Here is a 16,965-nt window from a genome sequence, read left to right on the forward strand (position 1 = left end):
AGGGACCTTGCTGTGCCCTGCCCCATACTGGCCAGTGGACGAGGGGAGGAGAGGCCTGTCCTATAGCCCGGACACTGACTTTCTCACTGGGAGGCCTAGAAAAAGTAATTCTGGCTCGGGCACTAGTCTGGTGTGTGATCCTTGCTTGTCAAGAATTATCCCTGAGCCTTAGTTCCCTTGAGGTGATAATACCTCTCTTGCAGGATCATTTCAAAGGTTAATGAGGTGATACATAATGAGGTAATATATGTATTAATACCTGTCATAGGTACCGGAAAAGGGGGAGTATTATTAGAGCACTAAGAAGACATAGAAAACATTTTAGGCCAAGTGCTGTTAAGTTCCAGAAGGGGAGATCATCGTTGTGGGTGGAGAGATCAGGTGGGCTTCCTGAAAGAAGCGGGGCTCCATCTGGCTAAAAGGAAAGCCGGAATTGACTTAGGCTTAAGGAAGGCACAAAGGAGATAGGAGGACAGACCAGGTAGAGGGACTGTTTGAGCAGAAGTTCTGAAGATGGAAAGTGCTGAGGTATTGGCTTGACTGAGCTACAGACATGCATTTCCTGCATTCTTTCCATCACACAGAGACCTCCAGGGACCTTCCATTTTCTGGCCATGGCACAGCCCAGGGCGGGTTGGCAGGCTTTAGCATCCCACCTGCACAGTGATCAGCCCCACCTGAGATCTGAAAGAGCATCTTCTCCTCCAGGGTGATCTGCAGATTCTGACGGGGATTTCTTTTCAGCTTCCAGCTGAATAAGACTGGCTGGGGACTTGGTCACCATTAGAAGAGCAGCCCTTGATAAGTGCTATTTGAAGGAGAGATTTCCTGGGGCTTCCAGGAGCTGGAGTATATACTCTGTCAGGTCTTCTAGGTTTGAAGGGACTGGGCCTTTCCAAAGGCATTTGAACAGGCCCCAGGACTGTAGAGGCCCAGGGACTCCCTGCTGCCTTTAGGTCTTTAGTCTTGTGCGCCACCCCTCTCCCCTCCTCTTGCCTGGCAGGGCCCTGGATGAACATCTGTTCCTTTCATTACAAATACCGGTACCTGCAGGGACTGCCCTGGTGGGGACAGTGGGCAGCCGAAACAGACAGGCATCCTGGATGAAGGGGCAGCTGCTGCAGCCCTAGCTGTGTGCCACCACGTGGCAATGTAGGACCCTTGTTGCCAGGTTTCCTGTTTTTCCATTTAAAACAAAATTTAAGTTGGAGAGTCTCTTTTGTGGCCTCACCTCTCCCCTCCCCACAGCAAAATAAATGTTTGTGAACTACAAAACCTCCAGGGAGCCCCAGGTCCTGGGCAAGCACAAATTGACAACCACGGATCCCTTGCGGGCTCACTCATTTAACAGATGAGGGAGAGATGCCCAGGGGAGCCTTGGGTTCGCCAAGGCCCATCCATCAGAGAGAAGCCGCTTTCCTAGACACCATGCCTCCCACCTCTCCTCCCTCCTCCTCTCTGCTCTCAGAGCCCTTTCCTGATTCTCAGGCTTAATCTCCATTCTGCCTGGGAGTGGCTCTTAAACATTTTGTGGGTATTTTCCTGTGATTGCTCTTTTGTGTTTATCTCCCCAGCTAGAGGGAAAGCCTGGTGCAGGCCAGAACTTTTGTTTTTTCCTCCTGTGCTCAGGGAAGTCTAGCCCAGCACTGGGTGCCTCTCTGAGCCCAGAGGTGGAACTAGTGTTAAGCTAATGAAACTTAACCTTCAGGTTGAAGCCTCCCCACCCCCCCAGTCACTTGCGTGTGGCCTTTGCAAGGCTGTGGGAGAGGCCCTGCAAGTGAATTCACAAAGTCATATAGTTTTGTAGAATATGCAAGAAAGTGTTCTGCATCCAGGGTCTTAAAAGGGCCCCTAAAATTATATAGGCTTCAGGCTCAACAAAACCTGAACCTCCCTCTAAAGATGCTGTGAAAACTCAGCAATTGGCTTGGGTCCTGCCTTTTGGACAGTGGGCCCTTGGCTTGGGAGCAGGAAGTGGGCGGGTCCTGAGCCAGCCCTGGGAGGATCTTGCTGTGTCACCTTGGCCTGTCACTTCTACTCTCTGGTAGTCAGTTTCTCCACTTGTGAAATAGGAGCCGGGGTCGGGTGGGTGGGAATGAACTGAGTCATCTCTAGGGCAGAATGGGGAATGAACTGAGTCATCTCTAGGGCAGAATGATCTCTGGTGTCCCAGTTGCTTGGTTTTGGCTGGCTGGGTGTGATTTTTTTTTTTTTTTAAAACATCTTTATTGGGGTATAATTGCTTTACAATGGTGTGTTAGTTTCTGCTTTATAACAAAGTGAATCAGTTATACATATACATATGTTTCCGTATCTCTTCCCTCTTGTGTCTCCCTCCCTCCCACCCTCCCCATCCCACCCCTCCAGGCGGTCACAAAGCACTGAACTGATCTCCCTGTGCTATGGGGCTGCTTCCCACTAGCTATCTACCTTACGTTTGGTAGTGTATATATGTCCATGACTCTCTCTTGCTCTGTCACAGCTTACCCTTCCCCCTCCCCATATCCTCAAGTCTATGCTCTAGTAGGTCTGTCTTTATTCCCGTCTTACCCCTAGGCTCTTCATGACATTTTTTCTTTCTTAGATTCCACATATATGTGTTAGCATACGGTATCTGTTTTTCTCCTTCTGACTTACTTCACTCTGTATGACAGACTCTAGGTCCGTCCACCTCATTACAAATAGCTGGGTGTTATTTGATTGCCCCACCAACCCGAACATCACACTGCCCACCTTTCCCCTCCCAAGAGCATTTGCATTGCTGGCTGGGTGTGCCTGGCCAGGCATAGGGAACCCACTCACAAGCCCTGGGTCTCACCACGGTGACTTTGTTGACTGATAATAATACAAGCAAGCAAAGCTTTACTGAGTGAGCTCTTATTCCCAGACATGTAGGAGACGTGAGCACCTGGTCCCTCCCTTCTTGGTGGAATGGTTTTTTCTGTGGTCTTGGTTTATTGCTTCTCTTGCTGACTGAGGTAGGCTTGTGCACTGATCTCTTATACAAAGAGAGGCTTTTCAAAGAGGACACCATGGAAAGATCTGGAGGGAAGGAGAGAAGCAGTGGTCACTGTATGTACTTGTTTTCTATTGCTGCTATAGCAATTTATCCATATTTAGTGGCTTAAAACACACAGCTTTTTTTTTTAATACCATTTTAACCATTTTTCGGTCTGCTGTTTGGTGGCATTAAGTACATTCATATTATTGTGTAACCGTCACCACCATCCATCTCCAGAACTTTTCATCTTCCCAAACTGAAACTCCGTCTCCATTAAACACTAACCCCCCACTCCACTCTCCCCTCCCCCCAGCCCTCGGCACCACCATTCTACTTTCTGTTTCTGAATCGGACTACTCCAGGTGCCTCATACAAGTGGACTCATAGAGTATTTATCTTCTTTTTTTACGGTACGTGAGCCTCTCACTGTTGTGGCCTCTCCCGTTGCGGATCACAGGCTCCGGACGTGCAGGCTCAGCGGCCGTGGCTCACGGGTCCAGCCGCTCTGCGGCATGTGGGATCTTCCCGGACCGGGGCACGAACCCGTGTCCCCTGCATTAACAGGCGGACTCTCAACCACTGCGCCACCAGGGAAGCCCCATATTTATCTTTTGACTGGCTTATTTCACTCAGCATAATGACCTCAAGATTCATCCATATTCTTGCATGTGTCAGAATTTCCTTCCTTTTTAAGGCCAAATACTCTTCTGTTATGTATATACTGCATTTTGCTTATCCATTCATCTGTTGATGGACATTTGGGTTGTTCCCACATTTTGGCCGCTGTGAATAATAACTTCCGTGAACACTGGTGTACAAATATGTTCTTTTGGGTACGTATGCAGAAGTGGAATTGCTAGGTCGTACGTGTAATTTTTTGAGGAACTGCCCTACTGTTTGCGGCTGCCCCATTTTAGCACACTACTTTACTGTCATACGGTTTTGTCTCACGGGTCTCCTGGTGTTTGTTGGCAGGGTAATATCTTTTCTGGAAGCTCTAGAGGGCAATCTGTTTCCTTGTCTTTTCTAGCTTCTAGAGGCCGTCTGCATTCTTTGGATCCTGGCGCCCGTCCTGCATGGATGGAATCCCTCTCAAGCTTCTTATCTCTTTCTTTTCATCTTTATTTCTCCTCATCCTTTCCTTTCATCCTTAACATAGCAAGGAAAGGACTCATGGGTCCACCTGGATAATCTAGGATACACTACTCATCTCAAGGTTGGTAACCTTGATCACATCTGCAAAGCCCCTTTGTCATGTAGGGCAACATAGTCACCAGTTCTGGGGGATCAAGGTGCAGTCTGTGTTGGGAATATTTTTGACAGACCTACAAGGAACCTGATGGTGCCTTGATCGTTGGCTTTGAAAAGCCCTCCCCTCTCCCCTTTCCCTTTCTCAAAATTGTCTTGAAGCACCCATGACCGTAAGAATTGGTTAGGTACTACCCTCATTGTGTGGGCTAGACACCTGGTAGACACTGAATAAGTTTGGGTGTCTGTCTAGGATCTTTGATGACCCTTTTTCCCCTCTCCAGACATCAGAGCCTGTCCTCTTTGACCACTTGGGAGGGTACAACACTGGCTGAATTGGTCACAGAGTGGAGAAAACTCTCCTTACATTACAGAGGTCTTCCCTGTTCTTACTTCATTCAGTCCTCACAGTAACTTCAAGGTAGGTGGGCAGACAGCTTGGAGGTTCAGAGATGTTAAGTTGTCCTGTGAATGTCACACAGCAAGTGGTGAAGTTAGGACCCAGACCCTACCTACCAAGCTAATGCTCCTTAGGGAGTAAGTTAAAATTAACTGAGCACCTACTCTATGCTAATAAGCTACATGATGGATAGCTTTATATGCGTGTATCAGTGCATCACACCCTCAGCACCACACAGTAAGATGAATGTACTTTCCCCAGTTTTAAGGAGAAAGGCTCAAAGAGGTTAGGCAACATGCCCAAGGTCAAACGGCCAGCAAGTGGTAGAGCTAGAATTGGAACCATTGTCATTGGACCCTGTGTCTCTCCCTGGTTGCCCAGCAGCAGTGTTAGAAGATTCTATCAAGGCTGTGTGGGCGTGGGTAAAATTCATATGACAGAGCTCTGGATGGGGGAGTGTGGGTTGTGCAAAGATGGGGGCACTGGTTTAGAGTGTGGGAAAGAGAGTAATTGGAGGTGGTAGAAGGACCTACAGAGGACCTGGGGTTGGATGTTATGAGACCCAGTGTTGGTGATGCTTAGGCTGTGTGACCTGGATGAGCCACCCAGCCTCCCCTTCCCCACCCAGACAAGGGAGGGGTTCAGAGGAGGAGCTCCCCAAGTTCCTTTCCAGCTGAGCTTCTGACGGGTTCATTGTGCAGACAGTACCTGCCACCGAGCTTGGAGTGAGGTGCACCCCTGTGGGCCCAGGCGATCCTGGAGGAACAGCGCTTGGATCGGAGTTTGCAGGAAATGCAGGGACTTGAGCGCTAAGTCTGGGACAGCCAGGAGGCCTCTAGTGCTCTGGGGCTTGTGCTTGATTTACATCCGCTAGTCCCGAGGAGCCCCTTCTGATCAGGTGGTGTGATTGCCAGCAGCTTCCGCACGTGGAAGTGGTGAAACTGACAGACACAGACCTGCCTCCCCAAGCCTGAGCTGCACTTAGAAACAAACCACGGTTTCCATATTTGGGGAAGGGGAAAGGGGTATGTGGGGAAGGGGGTATTTCCTTAGGTCCTGGCCACACCTTGGACTTAGGTGGGGGGATTTTTCTTTCACTGCCGCTGTGTCTGTCACAAGAACCTTAGCGACTACAAGAACCGCAGCCTGAGCCCCCGTCATGTCTTGGGCCTGGTTGTCAGCCAAATACTGACACCATACCTGGGTTCACCTGCTTCCTCTGTGGCTGCTTTCCAGTCCTCAGAAATCCTGAATCAGGGTTGGCATTTGGTTAAGTGTTGGCTCTTCCTGAAGCCTGTTTGGTATGGGCACCTGCCACAGGGGTCTCTCCCGATGAGCTGGAGTGACCCAGGTTTGCCAGGGCTGTGCCGTGGAGGAGTTAGTAGAGAGACCTGCTGTGAATCTCCCTGTCTGCCTGCAGGTACTTTTCCATGAAAGTGTTCCCTCCTGCCTCGCCCTCTCCTCACTCCTTCTGCATTCCCACGACCTGGTCTGGAAAGGCAACTGAGAACAGAGAATATGGTTTCTATCAGGGCCATCCCAGGGTGGACATGCTGACAGCAGGCTCCTGGGTGCGGGCAGGGCTGGAGCTTTGTGCAGGCTGAGGCCCTGCTCCCGGGCAGGTTTCTTTTCCAAAGGCCTTTTCAAAGGTGCTTCCTCCTCCATCCCTCCCACCCCCTTTTTTTCCTGGAGCTTGGACCAAGCCTCCAGGGCACCCAGGCCTGCAGCAGGGATGGAAAGAAAACACTGCCAGTTTCCTGTTGGTGGTTTCTCCTCGTGGAGATTGGAAAATCCAACACAGCCATTCCCGTCCAGGATCTGCTGCTGCACTGGGCTTGGTGTGGGAGAAGGAACCAGCTGACTTTACTGCTCCTGTCCTCTGCCCTTCTTCACACTGTTCTGACCCCCAGCTCTCCACCCTGTGCCCTCCCTGCTCCCACATTTCTCATCCTGTGTATTATCAAATGGCCCAGGGTCCTCTGGGACCCTCTAATCCTGTTTGCTATTTTATGTTGGGGAAACTGATACAATGAGAGGTTAAATGATATCATGAGAACATATTTGATGTTAAACTGTTACTATCTACATTTAACAGATGTGGAAAACTGAAGCCCAGAAAGGTTAAATAACCTGCCCAAGACCACGCACCTCTTAGGGAGCAGAACTGGGATTCGAGCCTGGGCCACATCTGGCTTCAGAGTTCATGCTCCTCCCACCACCCTAGACTGCCTTTAGTGAGATGCTCGGGATCACGGGGAAACCTGGTGTCCTGCTTCCTAAAGTCTGTTGTATTCCATCAACCAGTGTTTTTAAAGTTTTGGTCTTTGAAATACTAGCGTCTGGGGCTGGTGGGCCATGTGAGGAAGTACAGCGTAGGGGTAAAAGTCCTGAGCCTTGGAGCCTGGCTGCTTGGGCTTGAATCCTGGCTTATCATTTACTAGCTGTAACCTAGGGCAACTTGTATAATCTCTCCATACCTCAGTTTCCTTATCTCTAATACAGAGATCATAATCTTAGTATTTGTCTTATAGAGTTGTTGTAAAATTCTATTCCATGTATAGCACTTAACACAGTGCCTAGTACATAATAAGTATTCGATAAATGTTAACTATTATTATTATTGCCTAGTAAGTTTGGGAAATTGAGGGAAAAAGTTAAGCAGGCACCTTTGTTACAGGACTTCTCAGAGCCTTTATTATCCTGTTAAGTATTGGCACTTTTCCGGAAGGGGATGTCGTAGGCAGCGTTTTCCAAAGTTTTTGGACAACTAATCTCTTTCTCTTTTTTAACTGGGCACCTGGTGAATTCTCAACTCATAAGATGTAAGTTGGTGTCGGGGAACACAGTTCAGGAAGCACGGAGCTCTACATCATGCTGCCTGTTTTTGCTTGGCAAGGCTGAGCTGGAGACGGGAGTCCAGGCTAGACCTGAGCACGACTTTGAAGGACTGTGTGTGGCAGAGCTTGGGCTGTGCCAGGCTTCTCTCCTCCTGTCCCTGTAGGTATGGGGAGAGGGAGGTGGTGGGAGCCGAGGCACCTGAGGGTTTCTGGAACCTCCTGGCCATGAGGAATGTCCTTGGCTGACCGCAGTTCAAAGCAGTCATTGCACTGTCCTTGGAAGTCTTAAACTAGGTCACCAGTGGCAGGACCGGTTGGGACCACCAAACCAGCCAGCCCAGCCTAGGTTGAAATGGTCACAGGTTTTGCAGTATGACCCTCTTAGGGAAAGGTAGGCAGGCTTTGCTCCCAGCAGGCTGAGTTCTACCTTGGACCCTCTCCCCGTGTGTTTGTGACTTAAGTAAACGGTGTCCCTGGCATATTTTGGCTCCAAAACCAAGGTGGTTAGAAACTAGATAATCTTCAAGTTGCCTTCCAGCGTAGGCATTTAGGAAGTCTGTAAATCTAGGATTGGGGTGAAAACCTGAAGAGGTGTTCCCTTCAGGAGTCCTAAAATCCAACTAGGAAGAGCCCGAAGAGGTGAAGCCCCCTGTCACACCTGAGGTCTGGGGAGGTGAGGGCCTGGCTCCAGGTCACTGATCGGGGACCTTTTCCGTATTAACATTCTTGGAACTGACTACCTTAAATAGTCTTGCTTTGGGCCCCATTTGCTCTCTGCTCTGGGTTGTTGCCTCTCAGCAATGACCCTGGAGAGATGGGCAGTGTATGGCGGTCAGGAGCTGCTCAGACCGGCTCAGGGCTGGCTAATCCTTCATCTCCCAGCAGCCAGGTACTGGAGGTGGGCCAGGAAGGCATGTGGCTGACCGGTTACACCTTAGCCTGCCCAAACCTAGCTTTGCACTGGAGCAAGGAGAGTTTGCAGATAAGCAAATTTCTTCCTTGTATTTTAAAAAATTATACATATATGTATACACGAACATACATAAACTGTATATGTATATACATACATGTATGCATTTACATTTGTGTGTATGTGTGTGTGTGTGTTTTGTCTTGAATTATACTTTGGAAACTGCTCAGTGGCGACCTTTGAGTAGGGGATTAGAGGGGAGAATGAACTTTGTGCCTTTCTGTTCCATTTGAATTTCCCTACAGTGTGTTTGTATTCCTTTTATTTTTTATTTTTAAATGTGATTTATTTTTTAGAGCAGCTTTAGGTTCACAGCACCACCTCTGCCACTATCATCACCCCACATCAGAGTTACAATTGATGAACCTATATTGACACAACATTATCACCCAAAGTCCATAGTTTACATTAGGGTTCACTCTTAGTGTGGTACATTCTATGGGTTTTGACTAATGGATCCACCATTTTAGTGTCGTACAGAATAGCTTCATTGTCTTAAAAATCCTTTGTGCTCTGCCCATTCATCCCTTCCTCCCCCTAACTCCTGGTAATCACTGATTTTTTAACTTCTCCAGTTTTACTTCTTCTAGAATGACATACAGTTGGAATCGTGCAGTACATAGCCTTTTCAGACTGGCTTCTTTCACTTAATAATATGCATTTAAGGTTCCTCCCTGTCTTTTCGCGGCTTGATAGCTCATTTCTTTTACTGCTGAATAATATTCCGTGGTCTGGATGTACCACAGTTTATTTATCCATTCACCTTTTGAAGGCATTTTGGTTGCTTCCAAGTTTTGGCAGTTATGAAGAAAGCCACTATAAATATCCATGTACAGGTTTTTGTGTCCATGTGTGTCTTCAGCTCCTTTGGGTAAATACCAAGGAGTGCTGTTGCTGGATCATATGCTAAGAGTAGGTATGTTTAGTTTGTAAGAAACTGCAAACTGCCTTCCAAAGTGGCTGTACCATTTTGCACTTCCACCAGCAATGAGTGAGTTCCTGTTTCTTCACATCCTCATCAGCATTTGGTGTCATCAGTGTTTTGGATTTTGGCCATTCTAATAGGTGTGTAGTAGTATTTCATTGTTATTTTAATTTGCAATTCCCTGAGGATGTATGATGTTGAACACCTTTTCATATGCTTTTTTGCTATCTGTATGTATTCTTTAGCAAAATATCTGTTCAGGTCTTTTGCCATTTTTTAATTGAGTTTTTTTTTTTTTCTTTTTAATTGAAGTATAGTTGATTTACAATGTGGTGTTAGTTTCAGGTGTACTTTATTGTTGAGTTTTTAGGAGTTCTTTCTGTATTTTGGATAACAGTCCTTTATCAGATGTGTCTTTTTAAACATTTTCTTCCACTCTGTAGCTTGTCTTCTTTTCCTTTTATTTTTAAAAAGAAATCAGCAAGGATCATCTGAGCTTCATGGTTTAAACTCTACATTTAAATTTTTGCATAAACACAGATTGAGGATTTAATGTTAAAAAACTAGCACAAATAAATACTCTAGCCCCCAGACTGGGAAGGCCGGTGGAGGGGTCATCCCACGAAAGCGTCCACCCTAGTCCAGGCCCTCTTGGTCTGCTGCTGGTCACTGGGGCGGGAGGTCTCACGGCCATGCAACTTCTGGCCCTGGGAGACGCGTCCAGGTCTCTGCCTCCTCTCAGTGTTAGCCCGCTGTGAGCTGTGTCCCCACCTGGCCCTCTGGGGAGGACAGGGCTATATCCTTGTGTGAGGCATGGCCCTGCCACCATCCTTTTTCCTCCATGTCCCTGGAAGTGAGGCAGGACACCAGAAGGTGTGCATAGTGCATCGCCCAGCCCTTATTGCCCTCTCCCACTGTGGGGGTTGGGGGAACAAGAAGACTCCCCATTATGGGGTGTGTGGCTAGGTCAGGGTAGTGAGGTGCCTCTTGTTCTGGGTGATTTTGCCTCTTCTCCCAACACAACAATTTCTAGATTCCTGTGTTTGGGACTCTGGCTAGGGCCTTTGCGGGGCCCTTGAAATTGAATGGTATTCTTGTGTACATGTACACAGTTTTAGGGAACAGGCCATTTTACGGTCCCTGAGAAGCCCCCTATGTACCTGCTGTATGCTTTCAACATTCACCTAGGAAACTGAGGCTTGGTCTCATGGGATCTTGGGATGCCCAGGTTTGGTGTTTATCCTCAGAATTTACTGCTGGGAATAAAGGCTAGATAGAATAAGCTAGAAAGTGTCGAAGTACCTTAAAGGAAAGTTTGTTTCCTAGAGTGTGGAGCACAGAATCAGTTACATCAGAACTTCTGCAGGACTTCCCTGGTGGTGCAGTGGTTAAGAATCTGCCTGCCAGTGCAAGGGACACGGGTTCGAGCCCTGGTCCAGGAAGATCCCACATGCTGTGGAGCAGCCAAGCCTGTGTGCCACAACTACTGAGCCTGCGCTCTAGAGCCCGCGAGCCACAGCTACTGAGCCCGCACGCCACAACTACTGAAGCCTGCCTGCCTGCCTAGAGCCCATGCTCCTCAAGGAGAAGCCACCGCAATGAGAAGCCCACGCGCCTCAACGAAGAGTAACCCCCGCTCGCCGCAACTAGAGAAAGCCTGCGTGCAGCAATGAAGACCCAACGGAGCCAAAAATAAATAAATTAAAAAGAATCCCTGGAAGTGGGAACGGGATGCTTGTTTATATTTCGGATTCCTGGACTCTTTTCAGACTGAATGGCCCAGAATGATTGGGGCCAAAGCCTCGGCATTGAGAGTGCGGCCACCACCATCGCCAACATGAGCCTCCTCAACAAGCCCAAGAGTGAGATGACCCCGGAGGAGCTGCAGAAGCGGGAGGAGGAGGAGTTTAACACAGGGCCACTCTCCATGCTCACCCAGTCGGTCAAGAACAACACCCAAGTGCTCATCAACTGCCACAACAACAAGAAGCTCCTGGGCCGTGTGAAGGCCTTCGACAGGCACTGCAACATGGTGCTGGAGAACGTGAAGGAGATGTGGACCGAAGTCCCCAAGAGCGGCAAGGGCAAGAAGAAGTCCAAGCCAGTCAACGAGGACCGCTACATCTCAAAAATGTTCCTGCGTGGGGACTCGGTCATTGTGGTCCTGCGGAACCCGCTTATTGCCGGCAAGTAGGGGACTCCTCCCTGCCGCCAGAACTTGCCCCCTCATTTTGCAAAGACCTGCCCTTTGTGCTGGGAATAATAAAGTCATGTGTTTTTTCTAAAAAAAAAAAAAGCCTCGGCATTTTTAGCAAGCTGTCCAGGTGATTCTCACATGTGATGAAGTGGTGCTACAGAAAGTGTAGTCCAGAGTCAAGGAGCATCAGCGTGTTTGGACAAGTCTCAAACCTACGCTTGCAGAGACTGTGGGGGCAGGACCCAACAATCTGGGTTAAAACAAGTCCAGCAGGTGATTGTTTTGCAGACTGAAGTTTGAGAAGCACCAGTTTAGCCAGAGAGGGCCACAGCTGGATGAAATCAGGCATACAGGTGCAGGTCGATGGTCCCAGTGAGGAAGGAAGGGTGGTATCTGTGCTGCATCGTGCCCCAAGAGAAGCGGGACCAGAGGCCGGAAGTTCCCTGCAGGCTGGTTTCTAGGAACTGGAGCAGTCCCCGAAGAGGCCAGCTGCCTGCGGCACTTGGAGGCCCTCTCCAGTGAGTCCCGAGACAGAGTGCTCTGACCAGAGCCAACGGGGATGTGCCCAGCCTGTTAGAATCCCGGCCTGTCCACTGTGTGAAGCATCCCACCCAGGCACCTTTTTTCTTTCTTAAAGGGCAGAAGTAGGAGGAAGGCATTGGTCATCACAGAAGGTGTGATATTCGTAGATGCCACGGAGAAAGCAGATCTGCTGGATTATAACCCAGGGAGTTCCCTTCTGTCGTGAAGAGTGAGGGTTGGACAGAGTTGGGAGGGGAAGATGAGGCCCTCCCCTCCAAGCCCTGCCCGAGCTCCCCTCTGAATCAGGATATAGCACCCCAGCGTGCCAGGCCGACTTCACCAAGGACAGTGGGCCCTGCTGGTGGCCTCTTTTGAGAAACATTGGAGGCCAGAGTTACCCAAAGACTGGGCCATGAGCAGATTTCTTAATTTTCAAAAAAGCGGGGAAGGCTGTAGATATTGGGAGTCAGAGTTGCGTGCTGATCTGGGACATGTGGTCGTTGGGAAGGGGCGAGGTGGGCACTAGGGCATCCGAAGGTCGAACCAGGCTCTCCGGCTGCCTTTGCTTTTCTCCTGGGGATTATTAGACGGATAAGCTGGAGGGCTCTAGGCCCGGGGTGACGTGTTAGCATTCTCATTTGATGGAGGCCCTCTTTGTACTGTTGTGAACAAGATGAGGAAACAGGTGTCGGGCTGTGGTAGAGTTAGGTGGCCTGGTAGCTGGTTGAACGCCTGTACCGGCGTGGTCCTGGGTGGGCTGATGTCGGGCTGGGAATTGGTCGGCAGCGACAGTTCAGGAGTGCTCTTTCTGTATCACTCGCCTGGAAGAACGCAAATGCCATGCTTTCCCAATCGGTGGATATAAAAGAAAGCTGAGAGAGAGTGCTAAGATGCTTGATGTTGGTCAGGATGGCAGGTCTCAGTAGGCTAGAGGGACGATGGGCAGAATGGAAGAGAGAAATTTAACAGGAATCAGCATCCCGTCTCCATTGTCCAGAACACCCAAGTGTTACCCATCCGGGGAGGTGTGGGGGGGGGAGGGGCGGAGCTACTGCCCTGTGCTCTCCAATCACCCCTGGGGCCTTTGGTTCCCAAGAGAGCTCAGAAGGACGAGTGGGTCGCAGACGCGAAGCTATTTGAGGCAGGAAATGGTGGGAGAAAAATGAGAAGACTGGAGGTGGTCTCTTGGGGAGAGGTGAAGATGGAGTCCTGGGGGCATCATCAGGGAACTCTGGGAATGAGCACCATCACCCTGTGAGCGGGCTGAGGCTGGCCTGCGGTCCTGCCCCAGGCCGGGAACCTTAGCGGTCCCTTCAGGTTCGAGTCCCACGGTATATTTATATAATAATGCCAACCCCAGGCTCAGAGCCGGGCAGCCTTGCACTGAATGGACCCTGTGTGTTATTCAAATCTTGGAAGAACAGCATGGCCTCAAGTAAGCTCAGAAATCCCCACCTGAATTGGGCCTTTTTTAAAGTTGTTTTTTTAAATTGGCATACATGCATGTGGCAGGAGATGCAAATATAAACAGTGAGCTTCATTTCTGTTCCAGTTTTCCCCTCCAGAGGCAACCAGTGTTACCCAGTTTCTTGTTTAACATTCCAGGGATGGGTGCGTGTGTGTGTGTGTGTGTGTGTGTGTGTGTGTGTGTCTGTGTGTGTGTATACAGCACTAAATTTGTACATTTTCTTTTTTTAAACGAAGTTAGCATACACACAGCACTACACCTTGATTAATAATGGTGATCATTTCACATCACCACTTACAGAGCTGGCTATCTCTAAAAAAGCTACGGAGTATCCCTCGTGTGGATCTGCTTGATTTACTTAACCAGCCTCTGCTGGTGCGTATCTGGGGGCTCCTTCTTGCTGTTGTGGCTGATGCCGCAGGTTAGTGTGTCTGGGAAACAGACTTCCAGAAGTAGAGCTTCTGAGTCAAAGCGTGTGTCATGTTTAATTTCTACATCTCTATTTTTAACTGGCAAGTCAGCATATTAGTGAGGGTGAGTATCTGTAGTTCCTTTTCTGTAATTGTTTGCATCATTTGAGTTTCTATAAAGGTTATTGGTCTTTTTCTTATCATAAAACATTTTTCCTAATTTTGTCGCTTCCCTAGTCTTTATGTTGTTTTCGTTACTTGTTTCTTACGCAGAAATTTAATTTCATCTTTGGGGATAAGGGCTACTTCTTATGCTTAAACTTTGGTCTGGCTGAAGTTTTATTTTGGCGTATGGAACAGGGTGGTATCCAGCTTTTTTGTTTTGTTTTTCCATCCGACTGTGGATGGGCCTTTGGGCTCGTTCTCCTGGGAGGTGGTCTCCAGAGACAAAGGTGTCAGGAGCACAACTGCAGCTCCCCCTGTTTTTCTGAGGGCCGGTTTCTCTTTCTTCCATCAGAAAGTTCCTGGCCCACCTCCCAGGGTATCTCCTCAACAATGACATCCGAGGGTTCTGGCAGATGGGTCAGACTGAAAGCACCACTAGGGACCTCAGTCACCACGTGACAGCGTGCTTGGGAGAGGGCCTTTGGCCCACACCACAGGTCGCCAATTCTAGCTCTCTCCAAGGTCACTAGGCCATCATCTGGCCTCCCATTGCAGTCACCAGTGGGACCCACTGACCCAAACAAATTACCATGCCCACAGAGCTGAGAACCCAGACCCACCCCATGGGGACCGGTGGCACCTTGAGGAAGCCCTTCAGCTTCCTTGGAAACAGCATGCCTAGTTCGCCAGTGTAGCTGTGAAAGGCAGCCAGAGTCTTGTAGGTGACTAACAGCGTCTAGAGCAGGGTTTCTCAAAGTGGGGTCCTTGGACTATCACCTGGGAACTAGTTAGAAATGCAAATTCTGGTTCTACTGACTCAAACCCTGTGGGTGGAGCCCAGCAATGTGTTTAACAAGCCCTCCAGGTGGTTCTGATGCACACTGCAGTTTGAGAACTAGCTTGGGACCCAGCCTGGGAAGAGAGCAGCTAACCTAGGGTCAGCAGGTGTGATTGTTAAGGGGGCCCATAGGTTTCCTCACTCTCACTGGTTGTTGGATGCCTCTCAAATGGCAGCAGCCACTGATTAGCAAGAGTAGGCAGCTTGCCTGACAGTGTGTGGTGTTACGGCAGATCTGTGTCCCTCCTGGGCAGTTCAACTAACATGAGACACGGCAGAGGGATCTGTACAGAGAGGGACTTTGTGAGAACAGATATCACACCATCACCAACAGGTAAGAGCTCTAGGTTCTGGCCTTTCTCCTTCCCTTACTACTGATCTGCAAGTCACTTACCTTTCTGAGCTCCATCTGCCCCATCTGTAGGGACAGGAGTGTGCTCCCTCACTTGTCCTGATTCCGGATCCTGGATTAGATGAGCCCTCCTGAGGTCTCTCCTTGTTTCTAGGAATGATGATATCATACCCCGTTCCCTTGCCTGGTGAACCAGAGGTTGGAGAACAAAAACCGTAGTTTGGGGCAGAGCCAATTTGGAGGCCGCTGTGTATAGCTTGGGGTCTGTAGGTTGGGCACAGGGAGACAGGGGCTCTGGTTTTCCCTGTTGCTGGATGGATGGTGATAAAGAAGATACCAGCAAATAGACCTGGACCCCCCTGAGAATGAGGTGGGAGAAGAGCTTCACACACGTGCTGCATCCCTTGTCAGCAGAAGTGGGAATGGAGCTTGGGTGAAAGGGGTTTTCAGGGAAACTCACTGGTTCATGGGTGGTGAGTCCTGTAATGCCCCCGGTTACTGTTGCTGGCGGGGGTCCAGCAGGTACAGGGTGAGCTGGGCTGCCCGCCATGGGTCAGGCCTGTTGCAGCTCCTCCTGCAAGGGCCAGCTTGCGGCTGACACTGTTCTCCGGTAAGACTGGCGAGAGCCCCCGGCAGAGCCTGAACACACTTTCCTCTTTCCTTTCAGATCTAACCATGAGCTACCCAGGCTACCCCCCGCCCGCAGGCGGCTACCCGCCAGCTGCACCAGGTAAGAGGGTCTGGGGCAGGCAAGGGAGGGAACGCCCTCTCTGCTCAGGGCCCAGGAGTGGAGAGGGGAGGAGTGATGGTGTTTTCCAGTTATTTCCTTGCTCCCTTCGGACCCCCACAGTGCAGCCAGGCGGGGGAGGGGCTGGAGAAGAGCTTGGACCTTGGGGCCAGGCGAGGTCAGGGTTTGAAGCCACTTCTGGAAAGCCAGGACCAGGCCAGGCCCCAATCTCTTGCCTTATTAGCTGATAGCAGCAGACAAACGTGTACCGTTCTGAGACTCAATTTTCTCCTTTGCAAATGGCTTCAAGCATCTCCATCACTAGGCTGGCCCAGACAAGAACACGATAGCCAGGTAAAGCCTCTGGCACAGTGTCCTCTGGAGCACTGCTAGGTGACGATTGCCTATTGTCGCTTCTCTTGCCCTGTGCTCAAGGTGTGTGGTTTCCCAGCAGCAGGGCCCCTGCAGAGGGAGGAAGTGGAGGCAGTTGCTAAGGGTCAGACGTTGTATACTGCTGCAGCTGCTCCTGTGGCCCGATAGCAGGGAAGCTGCGCCAGCTGGTCAGGCACCCGTGTCCTACCACTGCCACCTCTGTCATCACCTGAGCAGCAAGAGAGGGAGCAGGCGGGCGATTCCGGGAGAGCTCCGTCCTGAGTATCCCGGAGCCCTGGGGCTGGAAAGCCAAACACGAGGCCCTCAGGGCCTTTTCGCTGTCGTGGACAGGGCTGCCTCTAACAGGCCAACAGCCCGCAGGATGATGCTAGCTGCCTAGCTGCCGTGCTGCTTGTCATGGTGACAGCTGTAACATATGAATGCTCGCCGGGCTCCCAGCTAAGCCCTGCCCGGCGTTAACTCTCTTAATCCTCAGAGCAACTTGAGGCAGACGCCAATTCCCCACTTCACCT

General features: G+C 49.9%; 1 protein-coding gene and 1 pseudogene across 1 annotated transcript in view; both read left to right on the top strand.

The window, feature by feature from the left end:
• Positions 1 to 16,965, top strand: part of ANXA11 (annexin A11) — a 42,322-nt gene that overhangs the window by 8,845 nt on the left and 16,512 nt on the right. Inside the window, exon 2 of the mRNA XM_024740227.1 lies at positions 16,001 to 16,063. Coding sequence (XP_024595995.1) covers positions 16,009 to 16,063 — 55 coding nt within the window. The 5' untranslated portion in view covers positions 16,001 to 16,008. The remainder of the gene's footprint in view (positions 1 to 16,000; positions 16,064 to 16,965) is intronic.
• LOC112396476 (small nuclear ribonucleoprotein Sm D2 pseudogene) lies at positions 11,147 to 11,837 on the top strand (annotated as a pseudogene).

The sequence above is a fragment of the Neophocaena asiaeorientalis genome, unplaced genomic scaffold, assembly GCF_003031525.2.
Source record: "Neophocaena asiaeorientalis asiaeorientalis breed wild unplaced genomic scaffold, Neophocaena_asiaeorientalis_V1.1 scaffold517, whole genome shotgun sequence".
Classification (NCBI taxonomy): Eukaryota; Metazoa; Chordata; class Mammalia; order Artiodactyla; family Phocoenidae; genus Neophocaena; species Neophocaena asiaeorientalis.